Below are 20673 nucleotides of genomic sequence, written 5' to 3' on the forward strand. Positions count from 1 at the left end.
TTTAAGACAGACATAACACACTGAAAATGTTTCTCATATCTGAATGATTTTAGTTTTTGGAGTAGTGACATCATATCTGCACCATTGATAGATTGATTGTGCTATGCAGGAGGGTAAACAACGAAGTCTGATTATCTTAGAGCAATTCAATTTAAATCTTCAATATCATTTTACACTGTTCATGTGCAGTTGATAGTAATAAATCATTTACATTGACGATTCATCCTTAAATTTGAAACTTTGTTTATCTTGTTGGCACTTAGTATAACTATTGGTAGCTTGAGAGTCAATACGTCCTGTGCCTGATAATTGCTCCTTTTGATTCAGGTTCAAAATGCAGATGACAATAATTATCCAGAAAATGTGGAACCAACTCTTACATTTATTCTTCAAGAATCTGGTATAGTTGTATTGAATAACGAGCTAGGTTTCTCTGCACAAAATATGAGAGCACTTTGTGATGTTGGAAATTCAACAAAGAAAGGATCTAATGCTGGATACATAGGGAAAAAAGGCATCGGTTTCAAGTCTGTTTTCCGGGTATGTTTCCGGTTATATTTTTTAGGTTCTTAAAACAACATTGTTTTATCCGAAGACCCAACTTCAATTATATTAATTGCTAAAATGAAGTCCATCTACCAGTTTTTACATACCCAAAACTCTTGAATTCTTATTTTGTTCTTAATATTTCCTTGAATGAAGCCATTCATTCGTTTTAAACCATTTTGTGCTCTAGACTTCGTTCTTTAAATCCTTAACCCAACTATGCAAATTTGATAAAAAATTTCATTTCTAAACCTTTCTAACATTTGGCATCTCTAATCCATCCCAAACCTCTGATTGTTGAGTTGGACTTGATTGTAACTACAATTAAAAAAAAAAATCAGGGATTAAATTCTAGTGAAAAGTTATCAAGTAACTAAAATTATAATTATATACAAATGATTTTGAATGAATTTTAGAGTGAATTTCCGTCTCTTAGGATCTCAAATTTATCAATAAGATTTACTGCCAAAGTTTGTTACTATATTTTTAATTTCTTTCTTCCTCATTGTTTAACAAGGTTTTCATCATTTGCAATCTACTACTGAACTTGTCAAGTTATTTAAGTATAGTTTGCAAACACAAACCAACTTGTATCATTAGCTTGTTGAAAAATCATGACAGGTGTTGCTCTTGCATTTATAGCAAAAGCATACATACTCTTGAAATAAAAGAGAGAGATGTATATGCTGAATCCCTAATTTGTATTGAGCACATAGGGTTATGCATTTATAAATAGGAAAATATAAAGGGATGGGTCCAAGTTTGTTACTTCTAACACTTTCTTTCAAGCTAGTGTATTTAAATTGTATGTACCAAACTTATTACAAATATAACAAATTCTAGGTCCACATAATGATTTAGTAAACACACATGCTAGTTGATCATTAGAATTAACAAATGATTTTTCTAGATACAATTGTTTCTCAAATAAAATGACAATCAACCTCAATATGTTTGGTTTGCTTGTGAAAGACGAGATGTGAGTCAATATGAAGAGCAACTTGATGTCATATATAAGTGTCTTTTGAGTGACCTTCCCAAATTGTAATTCTTTAAGTAATTCTTTAAGCCAAATAAGCTCACAAGTAGATGAAGCCCTGACTTTATAATTTTCTTTTGACTAATCTTCTATGCTTCTCAAAATTTGAGAGTGACTCCCCTATTAGGTAGGGGTTTGGTATTGGGATCTATGGGAGTGTCAACTGACTTTGAATTCATTAATCTAGTATCCTCTGAAGTATCCAATGCATATTTCCTTTGAGAAATAACAATACAATTGTTGGATTTTGTTACCTCAATCCCCAAGAATTATCTAAGTTTGCGAAGCGCCTTGCTCTAAAAGTGGTGACAAAAGTGTTGCTTTACTAGTGAGATGCCATAGTGATCACTGTTTGATGAGTACAATATCATCAACATATACTACTAGGTAGATACACCTGACGCTTGAGTGATGATAAACTACTGAATGATCTTCCTCACTTCATGTCATACCAAATTATTGAAGAATAATGCTAAATTTGCAAAACCAAGCCCTAGGAGACTGCTTAAGGCCATATAAAGATTTGTGGAGACAACATACCAATATAGAAGACTTCCCTTGAGCAGCAAAACCTAGAGGTTTATTAAGAAAAACATTTTGACTTCCAGTTGATAAGAAGCCAACATTGAAGACTAGGCATGACTATGAATAAATGAACAAAGGTCATGTTTGCAGCTGGAGAAATTGTTACCAAAGTCCAATTCAAAAACTTTTGTATAACCTTTGATGACTAGGCGAGCTTTGAGATGATTAATAATGCCATTAGGACCAACCTTGATAACAAAAATCCACTTACTACCAACATCAGCTTTCTCAAAAGGTAAACAAACGAGTTCTCAACTTCTACTATTCTGAAGAGCACTTATTCATTAATCAAGGCTTGACACCAATTAGGATGGGCTAAGACATAACATATAAATTTTGGAATTGTAACAAGAGAAATAGACCAAAGAAAAGTATAAAGTGATGGAGATAATCTATATATAATAACTCAAAGCACTATAATGAGGATAAGAACTATGTGTAGAGCAATACCTTTATAAAGAGAAATTGAAAGATTAGATTCAATTGTCAAAGTTGGAGGAGATGAAGGAGCACTGAAAGAGAGTCATTTAGTGGAAGATGGGAAATTTATTGACAACTATACACTTGAAAAGGTGGTGGAGGAATAAGGTTTGTAGGCACACTAGAAACAATGCAAGGATCACAAACAAATGGGTTTGTGATTTAATCAGATGGAAGTAAGAATGAATAGACTTAGACTATAGGGAAGACTCGGTGATTGTGACATTGACTGAAATAAAATAGTTGTTAAGGGAAGGAGAGGAAAATATATATCCTTTTTGTGATTTAGTGAATAATATAAAGATACACTTGTGCAACCTAGCAAATAATTTATCAAGATTCTGACCAAAATTGTGAACAAAAATAAGTGGTAAGAGATGGAGAGGGTCACGAAGAAATAAAATAGGATGAGAAATTTTGTTATCTAAATGATATGAGATTAATTAGATAACACACACACTAAGAACAACATACCCCAAAAAACACCGAGGGATCTCACCATGGATTAACATTGTATGAGTTGTTTCAACAAAATGTCTATTCATGTGTTGAACTACCCCATTTTGTTGAGGAGCACATTAAGTTTATGAAGAATCCCATGAGAAGTTATAAAATTTTGAAAAGCATGAGAAACATATTCATGGGTGTATCACTATGCATAATTAGAATAGAAACTCCACATTGATTTTTAATTTCCTTGTAAAATGATTGAAACATAGAAAACAAATTTAGAATGATCTTTCATAAAAAGAACCAAGTACATCTTGAATAATGATCAATAAATGTGACAAACTATTGAAACCCTAAATTTGACTTAATACAACTTGGTTCCCAAATGTCAAAATGAGCTAAGGCAAAAGTAGACAAAGCATGTTGTGAATCATTTTTAGGAAAAGAACTATGACTGTGTTTTCCTACTTGACATGACTCAAGCTAAACTTGATAACTTAGACAAACGTGGAACAAGCTACAACATGTTGGCAAGGCTAGGATGATCCAACTTAGCATGAGAGGTAGAATCCATGACCATGCCAACATGTGCAGATGTTCGGAGATGATAAAGACCATAAAACTCATATTCGGTGCCAATAAATAAATAGAACCAGAAGTTTCTCCTTCTGTTTACAATACAATTGTTTCATGATCTTCTGTGTTGGAGTCTCCTATTTGTGTGGGGTCGAATATTTATCAACCCATATATTTTATTTTTCATTAAATAAACGAGGTGAGTCATAAGACCTATCTCAATCCAATAATTATAATATTAACATAATTTAGTGTAATTGCTATTATTAATTACATTTTTACCTGTTTGCATGTCTTGTATTTTATATTTTTAAAATTTTTATGAATCATACAATTCACGATACGAAATATTAGCTCTCCGATACACAATATGATTCACGATTCAATCACCATGAACAGAAGCATCTGAACTAGAGTTCTGACGATCCTCAAAAGATTTGAAAAACTCGTTGAAGATAGTAGATGGTAGTGAAGGATCAAATATCAATGTTGAAGAAGAGGCCATAGATAATTATTTTACATTGGGAAATTAATTATAATGAAAAAAATTCCAATGAACCTTGATCACAATGAAAGTTATAAGTTTGAAAAGGGGTGGCAAGGATGAGTTGGACGAGGTGGGGAGACCAGACTAGGTGGTGGTAGCACGGTGGTGGTGAAAAACAAAAGCTGTAAAAGGAAATGATAACTGCCAGAAAATAATTTCGTAACAAAATTTAGCATCAGTGAATAGTGGGTTCGCTGTAGAGGCATGGAAAAACCCTAGTTCTAGATGCAATGATGAAATAAAAGAGAGGCACAGGCTATATCCTAATGCGTACCGAGTACATAGGGATATGCATTTATAAATAGAAAAATATAGAGATGGACCTAAGTCCTTTACATCTAACACATACGAATAAATTTTAATTTTTTCACTATATTACAAACAACTGACCTTTCCCTAATGTTTTGAATTGTAATCAAATACAGGATAAAAAGAAAGAGTCCTTTTCCACCAGGTAAAGTCAGCCATATGAATCAAATGACATGGTTAAGGAAAAATATTAAAAAATATAAATTTATTCGTTTGCACTGGTCTCTGGTTACACTTTAGTTCTATTAATTTACACCTCTTGAAGATAATGTTTCCTAAACCCTGGCAGGAATTCAGTTTGGTATGCCTGAACTGATGGTTTTATGGATTTTTCTTTGTTTACAAGTTTCTTTTCCTTTTTTCTTACTTCCTATTTGCAAGGTATTATAATATTTCTCCTTCATCTTCTTTAATCTGTCAGGTTAATTGAGCTGACTGTTGATTAATGCTAGTGCTTTTGTTCTTTATCATATTTGTCTAAATGGAATTATCACAAAATACATTTTTTCCCTTCATTTTTTATATATTCAGATAATGAATTTCATTAATCTTAGTTGTTCTCGTTGCAGATCACAGATGCTCCAGAAATTCATTCTAATGGTTTTCATGTTAAATTTGACATTAGTGAAGGCCAGATTGGTTTTGTTTTGCCCACAGTAATACCTCCGTGTGATGTTGGTATATTCAGGAGGATGGCATCTAATGATAGCAAATTGTATGATGATGGTCCCTGGAAGACATGCATTCTGCTTCCATTCAGATCCCACCTATTAGAAGAAATGGCCTTGAATAGTATTTTGACTATGTTTTCAGATCTTCATCCTTCATTGTTACTATTTCTTCATCGCCTCAAGTGTATCAAGTTGAGAAACATGCTTAATGATACACTCATTGTTATGAAAAAGGAAATTTTAGGAGATGGTATCATTAAGGTTTCTCATGGGAATGAGAAAATGGCGTGGTTTGTAGTATCCCAGAAGTTGCATTCAAATTCCATTCGCTTTGATGTGAAGACAACTGAAATCTCTATGGCATTTACTTTGCAGGAATCAGATAATAGTTACATTCCATGTTCAGATCAACAGCCTGTTTTTGCATTTCTTCCTTTAAGAACATATGGCCTGAAGTTTATTCTTCAAGGTGACTTTGTTCTTCCTTCATCTAGAGAGGAAGTTGACGGAGACAGTCCTTGGAATCAGTGGTTGCTGTCAGAGTATCCTAGTTTGTTTGTCAGAGCACAGAGAGAATTTTGTGAACTTCCCTGTTTTAGGAGTGAGCCTGAAAAGGGATTGTCTGCCTTCATGAGTTTTGTTCCATTAGTTGGTGAAGTTCATGGTTTTTTCTCCAGTCTTCCTCGTTTGATTATTTCTAAACTGCGAATGATGAATTGCTTACTTGTGGATGATGAAAATTGTGAGTGGGCTCTTCCATGTAAGGTATTGAGAGGCTGGACAGAGCAGGTGCGTGATCTTATTCCTGATAACATGCTTTTTGAACACCTTGGGCTTAGATACCTGAAAAAAAATACAGTATTGTCTGATGCATTAGCAAGGGCACTAGGCATTGAGGACTTTGGGCCTAACATCCTTGTTCGATTACTGTCATCTTTATGTCATAGAAAGACCACCCTTATATCGATGGGCATGAGTTGGCTAGCTACTTGTCTAAATACTCTTTATATAACAATGTTCAATTCATCTGCGTCTGTGTCAATCAATTTTGAAATGGAAGATATTCGGAAAAATCTTCAAAAGATACCATTTATTCCACTTTCGGATGGTACATACAGCTCAGTGGATGAAGGCACTATATGGTTGCAGTCCAATAATTTAAACTCAGGGTTTGACGAAGAGCATAAAATTGAAGCTTTCCCTAATATATGTGCTAAACTAAGGACTGTAAGTCCTTCCCTTTTCTCTACATCTTCGGGTACTCTGAGCTTGAATATGATTTTTATGGACAATATTACCCAGTTACTTCAGGGTATTGGTGTTCAACAGCTGTCTGTACATGATGTAGTGAAGCTGCATATTTTACCTGCGTTGTCTGATGAAACCATGGCAAACAAAAACAGAATGTTAATGGTGGAATATGTATGTTTTGTAATGCTACACCTGAACTCCACCTGTTCTGATTGTTTTACTGAAAGCGATCATATAATATCTGAGTTTAGATGTAAATCTTTGTTATTGACAAATTGTGGTTTCAAGTGTCCTGCCGAGACACCAATTCATTTCTGTACTGGATTTGGGAATCCTGTTACTCCAAAATTGCTGGCTGACTGTGTAAATATGACGTGGCATGAGGTAGACCTAATCTATTTAAGCCATTCAGTAAATGAATCAGTTTCATCTGCAGCGGTGAAGTGGAGGAATTTTTTTGAGAAAATTGGCATCACAGATTTTGTTCAAATAGTTCAGGTGGATAAGAGTGTTGTTGATATACGTGATGCCACATTTAAGCAGGTGATGTGGGATAGGGGTCTAATATCGGCTGAATTATTAGTCAAAGACTGGGAATCCCCAGAAATAGTGCAATTATTGTCCTTGTTGTCTAAAGGTTGCAATCTTGAAAATTGTAAATATCTCTTGGAGGTTCTTGATATGTTATGGGATGCTTGCTACAGTAATAAAACAACGGGCCATTTCTATCCTAAATCTGCTGGGGATGGTCATCCCTTTAAGTCTACATTTATATGCAGCTTGTGTGATGTCCAGTGGGTGGTTTCAACCATGGATACAGACGTACACTATCCTAGGGATTTGTTTTATGATTGTGAAACAGTCCGGATGGTCTTAGGAGATTTTGCACCGTATGCTGTTCCAAAGGTTAGTTTTGGGCACATTTGTGTTATTCAGTGAGCGAATGTATAATTTCTCCTTTTGGATTTCCTAACATTTTTCTTCGGTTAGTCAGTGTGATATTTTCAGTCTGTTATTTCTGTTAGGTTTTTGGGTGTTACAGTTATAGCTGTTACAATAATTGATTTAGCTTGTGCATATTCTATTCTAATAGAGCATAACCAATTATAGTCCGTGTAAAAAAGTGTTTAAGCAGGAAGCAATAATTATGGAATTACTTTTCTTGATATGAATAGAGAATTGTTTTGCCCATTTAAGCTCACAAGTAAGGGATGTCATTTCTATTAGGTTTCTTGGTGACAAGAAACCCAGATTTCTCTGGTTAGGTTCCGAAACATAACAGGCAAACAGACACAACACTGGAAAATGGTATTATTATTCCAAAACAATAAGGATGTTTGAATACAGCCAAGGGACACAACTTCCCTTCGAACAGGATGTAACAGATCCTGTCTCTACTTTCTCAATTACAAAAACGTGTCTTTCATAAGACACATCCCCCCTATATATAGCCATCCCCCAAGGGACACATAACAGCCTAACAACCCCAAGCCTCCTATCAATCTATGTCCTGTTTTCTAATTCCGTTTTTCCTAACATAGACCCTCATGGTCCTATCAATTTATCTATTGATAAGGGATCATCTTATGTTCTTGAGATTACAAGTTAATGGTGTTTAGGTGATATATGGGCGTGAAGATTAAAGAGGACTCTCTAATCCCTCACACACGGCATAACAATAAACACTCTATTCAAATTAGTTAATCCTTTACAAGTGGTGGAGAGGTCTTCTTATATAGGTGTTGGAAGGGACCCTCTTAGCTATTACACAAAGTGTGATTCTAGAGGTAAGGCAACCTAGAAACTAGAACAACCTAGCATGACCTAGATTCTAGTAATCCTCCTAGGAAGAGCCTCTTCATCCTCATGAGGAGTGATGGACTCATCATCCTCCTCTTGGAGAGAATTCGACCATGAATTTGCAACACCTATATCAAAAGGAGAATGGTCACCAACATTTAAAGTAGGGCTAATGTTATAACTACTGAGTAAATCTAACTCATAGGCATTGTTATTGATCCTCATTAAAACATAGGGGTTGTGAATTGCTTCATATTGTGCGACATTGTTATTGATCCTCATTAAAACATAGGTTGTGAATTGCTTCATATTGTGCTATACGAATTGTGTATCGTACCATACTTACTACCATACTGAGATTTGATATGGTTTACATAGGCTAAGTGTACCATGTAATTCAGAATTTATAGAATAAGTACCGGTATGGTTTATATACTGAGGTCATTTTTATGCTATTATTATGTTGTATTAGAATTGCCTTTCCTAGCTTGGATTTTGGTTGTCGTTTGGTTGGATGCTTGTCCTACTAGAGCCAGAATTATATGTGAGGATATTAATTTGTCTATCTGCTAATTATTAAGTTTCAAAATTTGAATTTTTGATGAACTGTACTGTTTTCTTAATGCTTTCCTTTGGTTGCAGTACCTGTGCTACATCAATGTTGTGTACTTGTATTTTGGATTTTGAATACCGTGACACAGTTAGCTGAAAAAAGAACATAGTAACTGGAATTTGACAGTTTTTTTCTGTGTTCAATTAGGTGAAAAGTGAAAGATTAGTAAAGGATTTTGGGTTTAAGACTAGGGTTACACTTGGTGATATTTTGGACGTTCTTAAGGCCTTGAGAAAATCATCAAAGACTCCATTCGAGGCAAGGTATGCATGTCCTTTACAGCTTTTACATATGCAGTTTAACTAGAGTTGTTTGATTAACTGCCACACTTTTCATCTAGAAGCACAATGACATGAAAGATATGGTGACACATGTTAGAATATTTACCCTATTTATCATGATTATATTATATCTAGGGTTACCCTATTTATCATGATTATATTGTGTCTAGGATTATCCTATTTATCATGATTATATTGTGTCTAGGTTACCCTATTTATCATGATTATATTGTGTCTAGGTTACCCTATCATGATTATATTGTATCTAAGGTTACCCTAATTATCATGTACTCTTGTATCAATTTATTCTTATAAATAGAAGATTATGAGAGGGATCAATTAATTCCTCAAGAATTATTTTACAGTTTCAATCTCAAGTTGTTATCAGAGCAGGTTGTTTGAGTCTCTTCCTACTCTGTCTTTGTTGGCGCCGGTGGCCAACGCCACCACCGGCGGCCTTAAAAATTTCATCTTTTATGAAATACCTCAATGAGCAGTCTTGTTCTAGTTTTTGTCTAGTCTCCAAACACTAGTTGTTGTCCGCAACTTGCCGTTGTCTGGTGCTGTTTGCCGCTGTCCGGTGCCGTTTGTCCGCTGTTCGGTGTCTTTTGTCGCTGTCCAGCGCCGTTTGCCGTTGTCCAATTGGCACTGTTTTTCACTATGAGGAGCTGTCCACATAAGTTTGTCACCATCAACCTATGTTCCCTGCCATTCCGATGTCGTCCGCCACTATCCGTCGACGGCTACCGCCACAATTTAGTCTGACGACCAATGAATTTGGATCGCCTCCTTGAGCGACGGTCAACCCTACTTGTGTCGAGGGCTAGTTCTCATCCAAGCGTCGTCACGCATGCCACATCTGTTCGACCTCTGCTGCTGTTGCCGTCTCGTTTCCTCTAGGGAAGTTAGGGGTTTTGTGCGCATCGAGGAGCGTGACCCATCCCTGGTGGTAGCTGCCTCATTCTCCTCCACACGCACCGTCACGCACAGCTTCTCTTCGATCAGCTTCTAGCGTGTGTTTGTCACGTGTGTTTAAATTACACTACGACATTGTCATTCGTCTCGTCGGAGCTCCTGAGTGCGTTTTGGTACTTGTTTCTTAGTTTCGATGTTTGTAACTCAGACCTAGGGTTTTATTCTGATATTTTGGAACCCTAAGTCCTTTAGATCTCTGTTTCATCATTGTTTGACTCGCCGAATCATGTTGAGTCCATATACGTCCTTGGTTCCTGATTTCAAAGTCAGCAAACTGCTCTTGATGCCACTTTGTCACTTTTTTCTTCAATCATTGTTGGTCACTTTCTCCTTGGGCTTGAAGCTAGTTTGTTTAGCCCGTACTTCTTGTGATACAGTGTTGAGTATCACCATTTGGGAGTAGTTTAGCACAGAACCTTTGGACCTCCAACCTGTCTTCTGCCTTTAATGTCATCATAAGTCTCAATCTTTGTTCCTTGAATCTGTCATCCTTACTGTTCTCAACACAATCCAACCATGGTTCCTAGTGGTCCTTTGATGAATAAAGGAGATCATTATGACCTTTCACCTTCACAGTATCGTCGTTTGCCGTGAGGGGGAGTATCTTACAAGACCTAAAATCAAGCCAAAAAAACCTACATTACTTGGCCCACATACAAGGCCCAAACCTATAGACTAGCCTGTGCAAATACAAGGCTGGAATGATCTACACTACTTTTGTACATTTTATTACATATTAGGGTTGATCCATGTTGATAAGAGCTTGGCCTACTGAAGTAGTTATTATTATTGTATTCTCTTGGCTGTTGCTATAGTGGTTGGTGCCTTGGTTAGGGGTCTTCCATTATCTCCTCCTTGTAGAGAAATACTAGTCCTCAAATCTGTGATGTCTACTTCATCTGCTTCCACCATCATGCACTACTTCTCTACATTTTTTATTACATATTAGGGTTGATCTAGTGTTATCAAATTTTGGCCATAGCGGTGCCATGGTGAAAGCCGGTAGTAGTTTTTCAACTTGCCACCACAAAAAGGCAGTGGCAAAGCAAACTTTTCGTGGCGGTTCATGGTGGCCGCTTTTTGCATAGTGGCTGGTGGTGGTGGAGTGGAAATGGGGGAGGAAGTGCGGGTCTGAAAAGTAAAAGGGTGGGAAGCCCCCCACCCCTAACAAAACCCTAACATAAATATTAATAATAATAAAGATATTATACTTCAACATATTATTATTATTATTATTATTATTATTAATATGTTGAAGAAGTTTATGTGCCTATTGGTAAGAAGAGAAAAGTTGAGTCGCCAAATTTAGAAATTTGCTGTCATTGACTTTATCAGTTATTCTTTTGTTTCTTTGCTAACAATTTTAAATTACACAAGTTTACTCACAAATAATGGCGATTGCTTTTGCCAGCATAACACAAATGACCAAATTATATACATTCATTTGGAATGAAATGGCATCTTCAAAGAAGAAAACTATGGATGACTTGATGTCTGGACCTTTCATATTTATACCAAACTCATCTGTCTATGATCATAATGATGCTGTATGTGGGACGTTTGTGTATCCCAATGAAGTTTATTGGCATGATTCAATTGGCTCTGTTCAGCAAATGAAGGAGTTCCATCCTCAGTGCAACTCATCTTATTCCCCTATAAACAAGTCGCTATGCAATATTTACCCTTCTCTTCGTGGTTTCTTTGTTGATGAGTGTCAAGTACAAGAGGCACCTCCTCTGTGCAGCTATATTCAAATTTTGCTGCAGTTATCAACTGTCACTTCGCCTTCAGAAGCAGCAGATAAAGTAAGTTTTGATTTATATATAGGAAGTGTTTCTTTTACCTGGAATCTTATCCTGTGCTCTCTCCAGATTTTGCAGGTTTTACTAAAGTGGGCAGATGGACTAAAGTCTGGTTCGCTTAGTGTTGAGGGTGTCAATTATCTGAAAGAATGTCTTTCCAAATTAGAGTTTCCTGTGCTTCCCACTGTTCTAGATAGGTGGGTTTCGTTGCATCCTTCTTTCGGTCTCGTCTGCTGGTGTGATGATAAGAAGTTGAAAAAGGAATTCCAACATTCGGAAAACCTGGACTTTCTCAATTTTGGAGAACTGACCGATCATTGTAAGGAAATGGTGCAAGAAAAAATTTCCATCGTCATGAAAAGCTTTGGTATTCCAGCTATCTCGGAGGTATGATCACACTTTCTCCTGTGATTCTGTTTTTCTCTGTTATATGTTCTTGCACTCTAGACTATTCTTAAATTATTTTCAATCGCATTTTCCCCCTGATTTTATAGTGCTACTGATTAGTTTTATACTTATGTGGTTTAGACATTTCTGAAAAGCTTGATTAGTTCATCTGACATTTAATAGCTTAGTGAGCCAAATGATATCTTGTTTTCCAACACACTTCCAAAGTTCAATAGAAATATCATCGGGACTAACATCTTTACCGTTTTCCATCCTCGTCAAGGCTTCTCTTGCCTCTCCAATTTTAAATATATTAATCCAATTTTTTGTCCTATTGGATTTCTAGTCCTTTCATATTACAATCTTATGATTGTTCATAATTGTAAAATTTATAAAAGTAATACCTCCCATTCTCTTTAATATCTTGATCAGTGGTCAGAAGTTTACTTTTTTGCTCTTTAATACATCTTTCTTGATCCAAATATATCTTGTTTGCCTTCTTTATTTTGGTAAGCTTTTGTACTTTTGATCTCCTCTAATCATTCTGTTCTCTTTAAAAGTCTTAAGGTTTTAGATTGTTTCGGTAACAACTTTCCTTTTCTAATTTCGAGCATACACTTGTCCTATTTTCAAACTTATTGCACCCTTTTAGACAATAAAGAACTCTGTTTCTTGCCTTGTTTGAATAGTTTCATTCTATTGCCAAGATTCTTCATCTCTCAGCACTCACTGCCTTTCATTCTCCCAAGACTGATTTAGCAACATTTACTAATCTTCCTAGACATCACATCTCAATGAGGTTAACACTGCCTTTTTATCCCAATTATCTTCGTTCAATAATTTCATCTTAAAAAAGTCTATGTTTTTCTCCATGGATCTGCTACCACTTGATTAACTTGTTGAGTTTTCTCTTTATGCCTCTTCATGTTACCATAAGAAATCAAAGAATATTTCACAGATGATAAAAAAAATTATTGAGACTTTGAACAGAATTTTCCTTTGTCAGTAAGCTAATAAATAACACTGTAATTTGTTAGTCCTTGGACCTATTTAGAGTTATGACTGACTGAGGGGCATTTAATCAGCCACATAAAATCACTTAACTGGACATAGAGTTATGACTGAGGGGCATTTAATCAGCCATATAAAATCGCTTAACTGGACATAGAGTTATGACTGAGGGGCATTTAATCAGCCACATAAAACCACTTAACTGGACTAGCCTATTTGTCATTATGCGCGTGTTTGGATGAGCTTCTCCACAACTCCTTCTAGGAGCAAAATTAAAAAAATGAAATTAACTTTTTTCATGAACTAAAATTAGAATGTACAGGATAAAAATAAAATTGTGGAAACTATATAAGAGAGCTTCTATAAATTAGCTTATGCATATACTATATTTAACTTACATAGAAAGTAATTTAATTTTTCCTATTTTATATGTTGCTTCTAAACAGACCCTATATGTTGGTTGATGAACACATAGCTAGTTTAAAATTTATCTGGATGGTGCTTTTTATCCAATGCTTTAGTCAGTTCTATATTTATCTGGCTTGGAGTGTGGGTTTAGACAGGGTAGTAATAATAAGTAAAGATTGTTACTTATAGCTTGGATGTTCCCACTGACCCAACCATCACTGCTGGTCTCACCACCCTTTAGCTATCTCCATTGCTAGAGCATTGGTTCCTATTAAGAAGCAAGTTATTTTCGAAAGAAAAAGAATGTGTACTGTTGTTTGTTCACTTGTGCACAAAAACTGTGGGAGATTTATTTCTACATTTCATACATGCATGCCTTTATAACAACTTCAAGATTTCCCAATTAATGGCAATCTCCTGCATTTTACCCTCTCGAGTGAACCCCGATGGTGGGGTTATGTTAAAAAAGGATTATTATAAGTTTATGGGTAGATTTATTTCATACGATGGAATAAGTTTCAAAATTTTCCCTTGTACTCTGTTAATATTCAATTTTGTCTTTTTTTTTATACAATCCTATACTTCAGAATTTACATCAATGCAATGACATTGTGCAGGTGGTAACTCGGGAACCAATATATTATGGTCATGCTGATTCTAGTTCGAAAAAGTCATTGGTAAACTGGGCTCTGCCATATGCGCAGCGCTACATTCATAAATTTCATACTGATAAATACGATAAACTTAAGCATTCTGGTTTTGATATTTTGAAACATCTGAAAGTCGTTGTTGTTGAGAAGCTGTTCTACAGAAATGTTATAAAGACATGTGGCATTGTGTCGAAAAGACGAGTTGAATGTAGTTGTCTTTTGCAGGTATGTTTGATTCAAAACATTTTATCTAAACGCCGCATCATTTATCTGGATGCATGTTCTTCATGAAACTGAACCAAACTTGATGGAAGTGTTCACTTGGATTCTAATATAAAACATTGAAGTAGGCGACTTTTAGTTTGAAAGATCAATTTTTTTCACCTTGACCAGAGATTTGAATTATGCCCCACACTTGATTGGTTTTGTTTCTTTTTTCTAAGTGGTATTTAGGCATCCTGCATATGAGAAGAGAATAATTTCTTCAAATTTTTAATTTTCTTTAATAATTAAAATGTGAACATGTGCCATCCTTTTTTGGGTTGACATTTCCTGTGTACGATTTGATTCTCAGTTCATCATCAGTAATGCTGGAAATTTTTAGGATTTATGTACTTCATTATTAAAGTATGCTAGAAAGCATTGAGGATTTCTTTGCATAGATCAAACATTTTAGTATATCAGTACTTCATCATTAAAGTATGGTAGAAAGCAATCTGTATCTCAAGCATACATTACAATTTAGTTACCTGTTGTAAGTCACAATTTTTGTTGAAATAATGTTTCGCTGCTGAACCTGTATTTATATAATGTGTTCGTATGTTGTTACTTACAGGGCAACAACTTTTACACCACTAAAGAATCAGATTATCATTCATTATTCCTGGAGCTCTCTAGTTTATTATTAGATAGGACTTCTGAATTGCACATGGCAAATTTCCTTCATATGATAACAACCATGGCAGAATCTGGATCCTCTGAGGAGCAAATAGAATTTTTCATTTTGAATAGCCAAAAAGTACCCAAACTTCCGGTTGAAGAACCTGTTTGGACTTTGTCTTCTGTTTCTTCACTTGCAGAGTCTGATACTTTGAAACCTTCAGATCGTGTTCCATCAGCAAATGAACAGATCTTTCAAAGAAGGAAGACTGCAGTATGCCCCAACTGGCCACCTGCTGATTGGAAAACTGCACCAGATTTCAGTTATGCCCGGGCCAATGGTTTCAAGACCAAACCAGCTCAGATTAGCAGCTTTTCGGAAATGAAGAAGGATGATATTTCTGGAAGCATAATTTCCCCACCATTTTGTGCTGAACAAGAATCACTTACTGTTGACTGGACCATTAAGGAAGATCCATCAGCAAGTTCTGTGGCGCTAGTGTTGCATAATAATGTGAACTTTGAAGATCAATCATGCAATCTTTTTGAGCCCTCTGCTGTTAGTATCCATGCTGATTCTGATTCTGTTGGTTTGGATGAAGCTATAGATGAATCTCTGGATGAAGCTCATTTTAGTTTGCCAGCATTTTGCAACAGAGAACGACTACAAACTGGCACCTTTGATGCTAACCAAGGGAAGGTTACTGGCAGATTAGGTGAGTTTCTTGCATGCAAATACTTTGTTGACAAAGTTGGCAAGACTTCTGTAAGGTGGGTTAATGAAATTAATGAAACTGGACTTCCATATGATTTAGTCATTGGGGAAGATAACAATGAAGAGTTTATAGAAGTCAAAGCAACCAGATCTCCAAAAAAGGACTGGTTCAACATATCTCTGAGAGAGTGGCAGTTTGCAAAGGATAGAAGCGAATCTTATACCATTGCATTTGTTGCATTAATGGGAAATAATGTCGCAAGGATCACCTTATTCAAAGATCCAGTGAAGTTATGCCAACAAGGTGAGCTGCAATTGGCTGTTATGATGCCAAGACAACACAAGGCGTTCTCTGTTGTCTCATAGCCTCCATTCGTGTTTATTATATTGGGTGTACAAACTTGGTGAATCTAATATTAATGACTTGCAAATGCATATCATCTGCATCCTGGCTTGGCAGAGAGATCCGATTGGATATCACTTACGCTAGATATGTTCACTTAAGTTGTACACAAAATTTTGCAGCTACATGGGCATCTTTCGTTCTTTTCATGGAGGGTTCCTGCTGCAAATAATGTGGGAGTAAATAGCAGAATTTTTTCATCTTTTCATATTCCTAGATTCAGTTTCACTTAGGTCTTCTATATTTTAAAAGAATTTCTTGTCAGCTTCAGCTATTTGTATGTGTATATCTAGCGTTTGTGCCTTCAACATTTATGTAAATTTTTCGTTTAATTATGCGAACCTCATGGTCCAGCCGTCAAACATGTAAATACGAACTTGTTTCCATTTTGTAGGTAACATGATAGCCCCAATTTGATTTTCGATGATTTAGCTAATTTTTGGGATATAAATATGTATTATTCTACTGATTTGGAATTTTTTCTTTTCTCAAATGATTTCATCGTAGCACTTCCTTTTCTTGTCAGGTCTTTTAGATGGCATATGCTGCGTGCCAACCAAAAGAGAAGAAGAATGTATTTAAAAACTTAGAGGATGGCTGGAAGGGGTTTAATATATTGGGCAATCAGCATGAATAGTGAAAATGGGTTTCCTTTGGCCCTTTTCCTCTCATTTTAGATGTCCGAATTTTAATCCTTCATTGCTTTATTTAACTATTATCTATTATATTATAGTATCATTTATAGTTATAGAATTATAGAACATGATATTAACATGTTAGTAACATTAACTCGTAGGCAAATTGTCGTTATTCTTGTTGTTTTTCATTTCTCCATAGTAGTCACCCGTATTTTTTTTCCTATATACCTGATGTCATTTTGGTTACAGAGGTTATAGGTTCTACCATTTATTTTTTCCTCCAGTCCTGAATGGTGCATTAATAGTTTATTCATAGTGGTTGTTCTTTTCGCAACTAAATATGGTAGTTATGTTGTGTTTCTCCTTACAATCTTATCCTCAGATTGCATGTAAGTTTTTCCCAAGTTCATGAATCATTTAACTTCATACTCGTTAAATTTTGCGCTACATAAAATCATATTTAGAAATTCTGATGTTTGTGCAAAACGCAATCCAAAATATGCTTAAGTTTTAAAGTGAATCCAAAATTATATAAAATATAAAATATCTCTCTCTTAGTAACTCAAGTAAATGACAAACTATATAGTGGTGTTTCAGTGCTATGAAGAGAGGTTGGACCAACTCTTAAAGAAGGGGTGACTAGAGGAAATTTAGAAAAGATATTTTAGCCTTAATGACTTAAGTTCAGTAGTATGACACAAATTTGACAATATAACAATACTCAATTTAGAGGTAAATTTATATCAGGAGACACATCTATTTATAAACTTAATCCTAAAGGTGTTTCCAAATTGTAAAAATAAAATCTTAATATTCTAACTTAGAGATTAAGATAATTTTTTTTATTAAGAGAATGATACATGACTACTATTAAGGAGAAATCTTATCCATTAGGAGTATGACACATGAAAACTACTAAGAAGAAATTATTTCCATTAGGAGTCTGCCACTCGACAAGACCATGTGTCTCACAAAAGAGTAGTCTTAATGGAAAAATAATTTCGCAACCTTTTTTATATAGCATGTTGTTGAGTTTTGAGTTTTCTATTAAATGATTTAGATGCTCGACCTAATAAAATATTATAAAAGTTATTTTTTACATGCTATTGAGAATGTAAATTGCAGAGTTTGTAGGAACTTTCTTTATTGAAGAATAATTGTTTAGTGCGAAAGGTTATTGTATTTAGAGATAAAAACACAGCTCCAAGTTTTATAAAAGAAATGTTTAAGCAAGAGAAGAGATAAAAAACACAGTTTCAATATAATCTTCAACAATATTACAACTGAGTATTCGCACCACTCCTAGTCTTCTCAATGAGCGAATAACTTCCTGTTACCCTAGACTGAATGAGTATTCCCACCATTCTTGGTCTCTTGAGTCAACGAATAACCTCTTGTTACCTTAGCTTGGATGAGTATTCGCACCATTCCTAGTACTAAGCAATCTTGCCTAGATTTTCTTAGCTTAACTATGTTCAACAAGTGTGTTGATTCTTTTCAGAATTTCAATCAACGATTGCTTACAAGTCGTTCAGACTACTTGTCAGACCCATAAAAACCCCAACTTAGTGGAGTACATGTGTAAGCGAAAGGGGTGTCTAAAATTCAGAAAGCGGAAGATAGGTGTGTGATGGAGATTGGACGATCGGTTTTGACGGTAGGAGTAAAACTTAAACTTTCAAATTTTCGTGCCACTTCTCTGCATGCACCCTTCATCTTCAACCTTCTGAATCTCTTCTTTCTCTCTACCATCTCCACCTTTTCTCTAAGAAATTCTCATCTTTTCTTCTTCCGATCACCCCTCAGGCACCGTTTGAACTCTACTGGCGTCAAGGGCTTTCGTTTAAACCGATCAAGTTGTGGTTTCAAGTCGATGAGTTACTTTCTCCTTAGCACGTTCGTTTCATTTTACATGCAAAACTAGATTTTTGGTTGCATGAGTAGACCATCTTATTCTGAGTATTTCTGGTCTTCTGTTTGGTTTAGTTTCTTAAAGCGTGACTGTAGAACGCTAAGGTCTCTGGTAGTGGCGAGCTATAACTTGCATTATTGAGCGTTCGGCTACATAAGAGGTAAGAAAAGCTTATATAATTTGATTAAGATTCGTGTTCTGAATGGTTGTATGTTTGTATGATACTTTGTTTGATTATTTGATGAATATGAAATATTCGTGTTACTACGTGTTTGGATGTGTGGGTGGATGATTGATAAATGGTGTGAACTGAGTGGAAATAGGGTTTGATCTTCAAACTGCAGTATTCTGAGTAAATTTTGTAATTGTGGTCGAGCGTCATTCATGATCGTTCGATTCTTCATGGAAGTGTAGGGTCTTAACTGAATTCCCATGCTTTAGGGATATTGTCTGAGAGTCACTCTGTAATACTATGCATAATTATGTAAACTATAACCGAGAGTCAGTATTGACCGTTCTGTTTTCCTTTGAGTGTTCGTTTAAAACCAAGTTCTTATTCTGTAGAGAATTTAGTTAATGACGATCGTTTTATATTATTAGATATATGTAAATGAGTGTTCGGTCTAAGTGTGGCGAAATAAGTGTTCTATAATACTTAAAGTCGTAGATGTTATCGTTATTTTTCATTAAAAATAAGTGTGGCGAAATTGTATATATATTCCTTCCTTTTTATTTAAGTTTAGTAGTGCTTAGTCTTGGACCAAGCGTTCGGTCTCAGTAGCGCTCGTTCTTGATAAGTGCTTAGTCTTGGACCAACGCTCGTTCAATAGTGTTCGGTTTCTACAGTGCTCGGTCTTAAACCAAGCGTTCGGTCTCATCTCAGTAATCTATCATTACCGTTTTTAAAATAAGAGCGTTCGACCAAACTCAATAGCGTTCGTTTTCTTCATAGTACTTCGGTTTGTTAATAGTATTCGGTGTCAAACAATATCGGTCTCTAAATGGTGTTCGGCCCAGAGTCTTAGTACTTGGCCTAGGCTTCGTGGCGTTCGGTTTGAACTCTTAAGGGTCAGTGCATTGAAGCTGATCCATTTGTAAATAGTGCTCTGTCATGTTAGTTTCTAAGGAGTGTTATTCCATTCGGACTTGTGCTATGATGAGAAAGTGTGATCTGATTTCAGAATGTGATATGAATGAAATAGTTTGGTTATGAAAGAGTATTCCAGGGAGGAATATCTCAGAAAGTGATTAATTGAATGGTAAAGTATGAATGTGGGCAAAGCTTAGCTGGCGTTTATCTTGATATTCCGTGATTACTCATTCTCACGTAGAGAGGAGTAAGTCATGTGTGGGAATGACAAGAGGTCCTAGTCCATAAGGTTAACTTGGACGGAACGAATTAACCTCGGGTGGCAGCTGTTGAGGGTATCCCAATTACTACATCACTCGGGTGCACAAACGTCGTAGCTACACATAATTCATACAGTCCGGACAGTCAGAGTCAAGTGGTCGATCTTTGCATGCCATGACGTATGAATTATGATTTGGTTGTTGTTTGATTTAATCATGAAAATTGTATGTTTTATTAAATTAATTAAATTACATAAGCTTACCCTATTTATTGTCTTGTCTGTGTTGTACGTTCGGTTGTTTGTCTTGTTGCAATGATCATTTGTGTAGATGTGAGCAGAAGGAAAAGAGTTGTTGGAAGAAGCACTGGAAGAGGTGGAAGTGAAGACTGAACC

The 20673-nt window shown here is 35.6% G+C and overlaps 1 protein-coding gene across 4 annotated transcripts in view; it reads left to right on the forward strand.

The window, feature by feature from the left end:
• LOC108342816 (protein NO VEIN) overlaps positions 1-16800 on the forward strand; it is a 35103-nt gene extending 18303 nt beyond the window's left edge. For 3 of the 4 annotated variants that reach the window (XM_017580642.2, XM_052871505.1, XM_017580651.2), the window contains 7 exons: positions 328-540; positions 5102-7360; positions 9015-9130; positions 11535-11928; positions 11995-12312; positions 14349-14606; positions 15217-16800. In XM_017580642.2, coding sequence (XP_017436131.1) covers positions 328-540; positions 5102-7360; positions 9015-9130; positions 11535-11928; positions 11995-12312; positions 14349-14606; positions 15217-16341 — 4683 coding nt within the window. In that variant the 3' untranslated portion in view covers positions 16342-16800. The remainder of the gene's footprint in view (positions 1-327; positions 541-5101; positions 7361-9014; positions 9131-11534; positions 11929-11994; positions 12313-14348; positions 14607-15216) is intronic. The other variant, XM_052871506.1, reaches the window with a different exon arrangement.
• The last annotated feature ends 3873 nt before the right edge of the window (positions 16801-20673 follow it).

This window comes from Vigna angularis, chromosome 1 (genome assembly GCF_016808095.1).
Source record: "Vigna angularis cultivar LongXiaoDou No.4 chromosome 1, ASM1680809v1, whole genome shotgun sequence".
NCBI classification, from domain to species: Eukaryota; Viridiplantae; Streptophyta; class Magnoliopsida; order Fabales; family Fabaceae; genus Vigna; species Vigna angularis.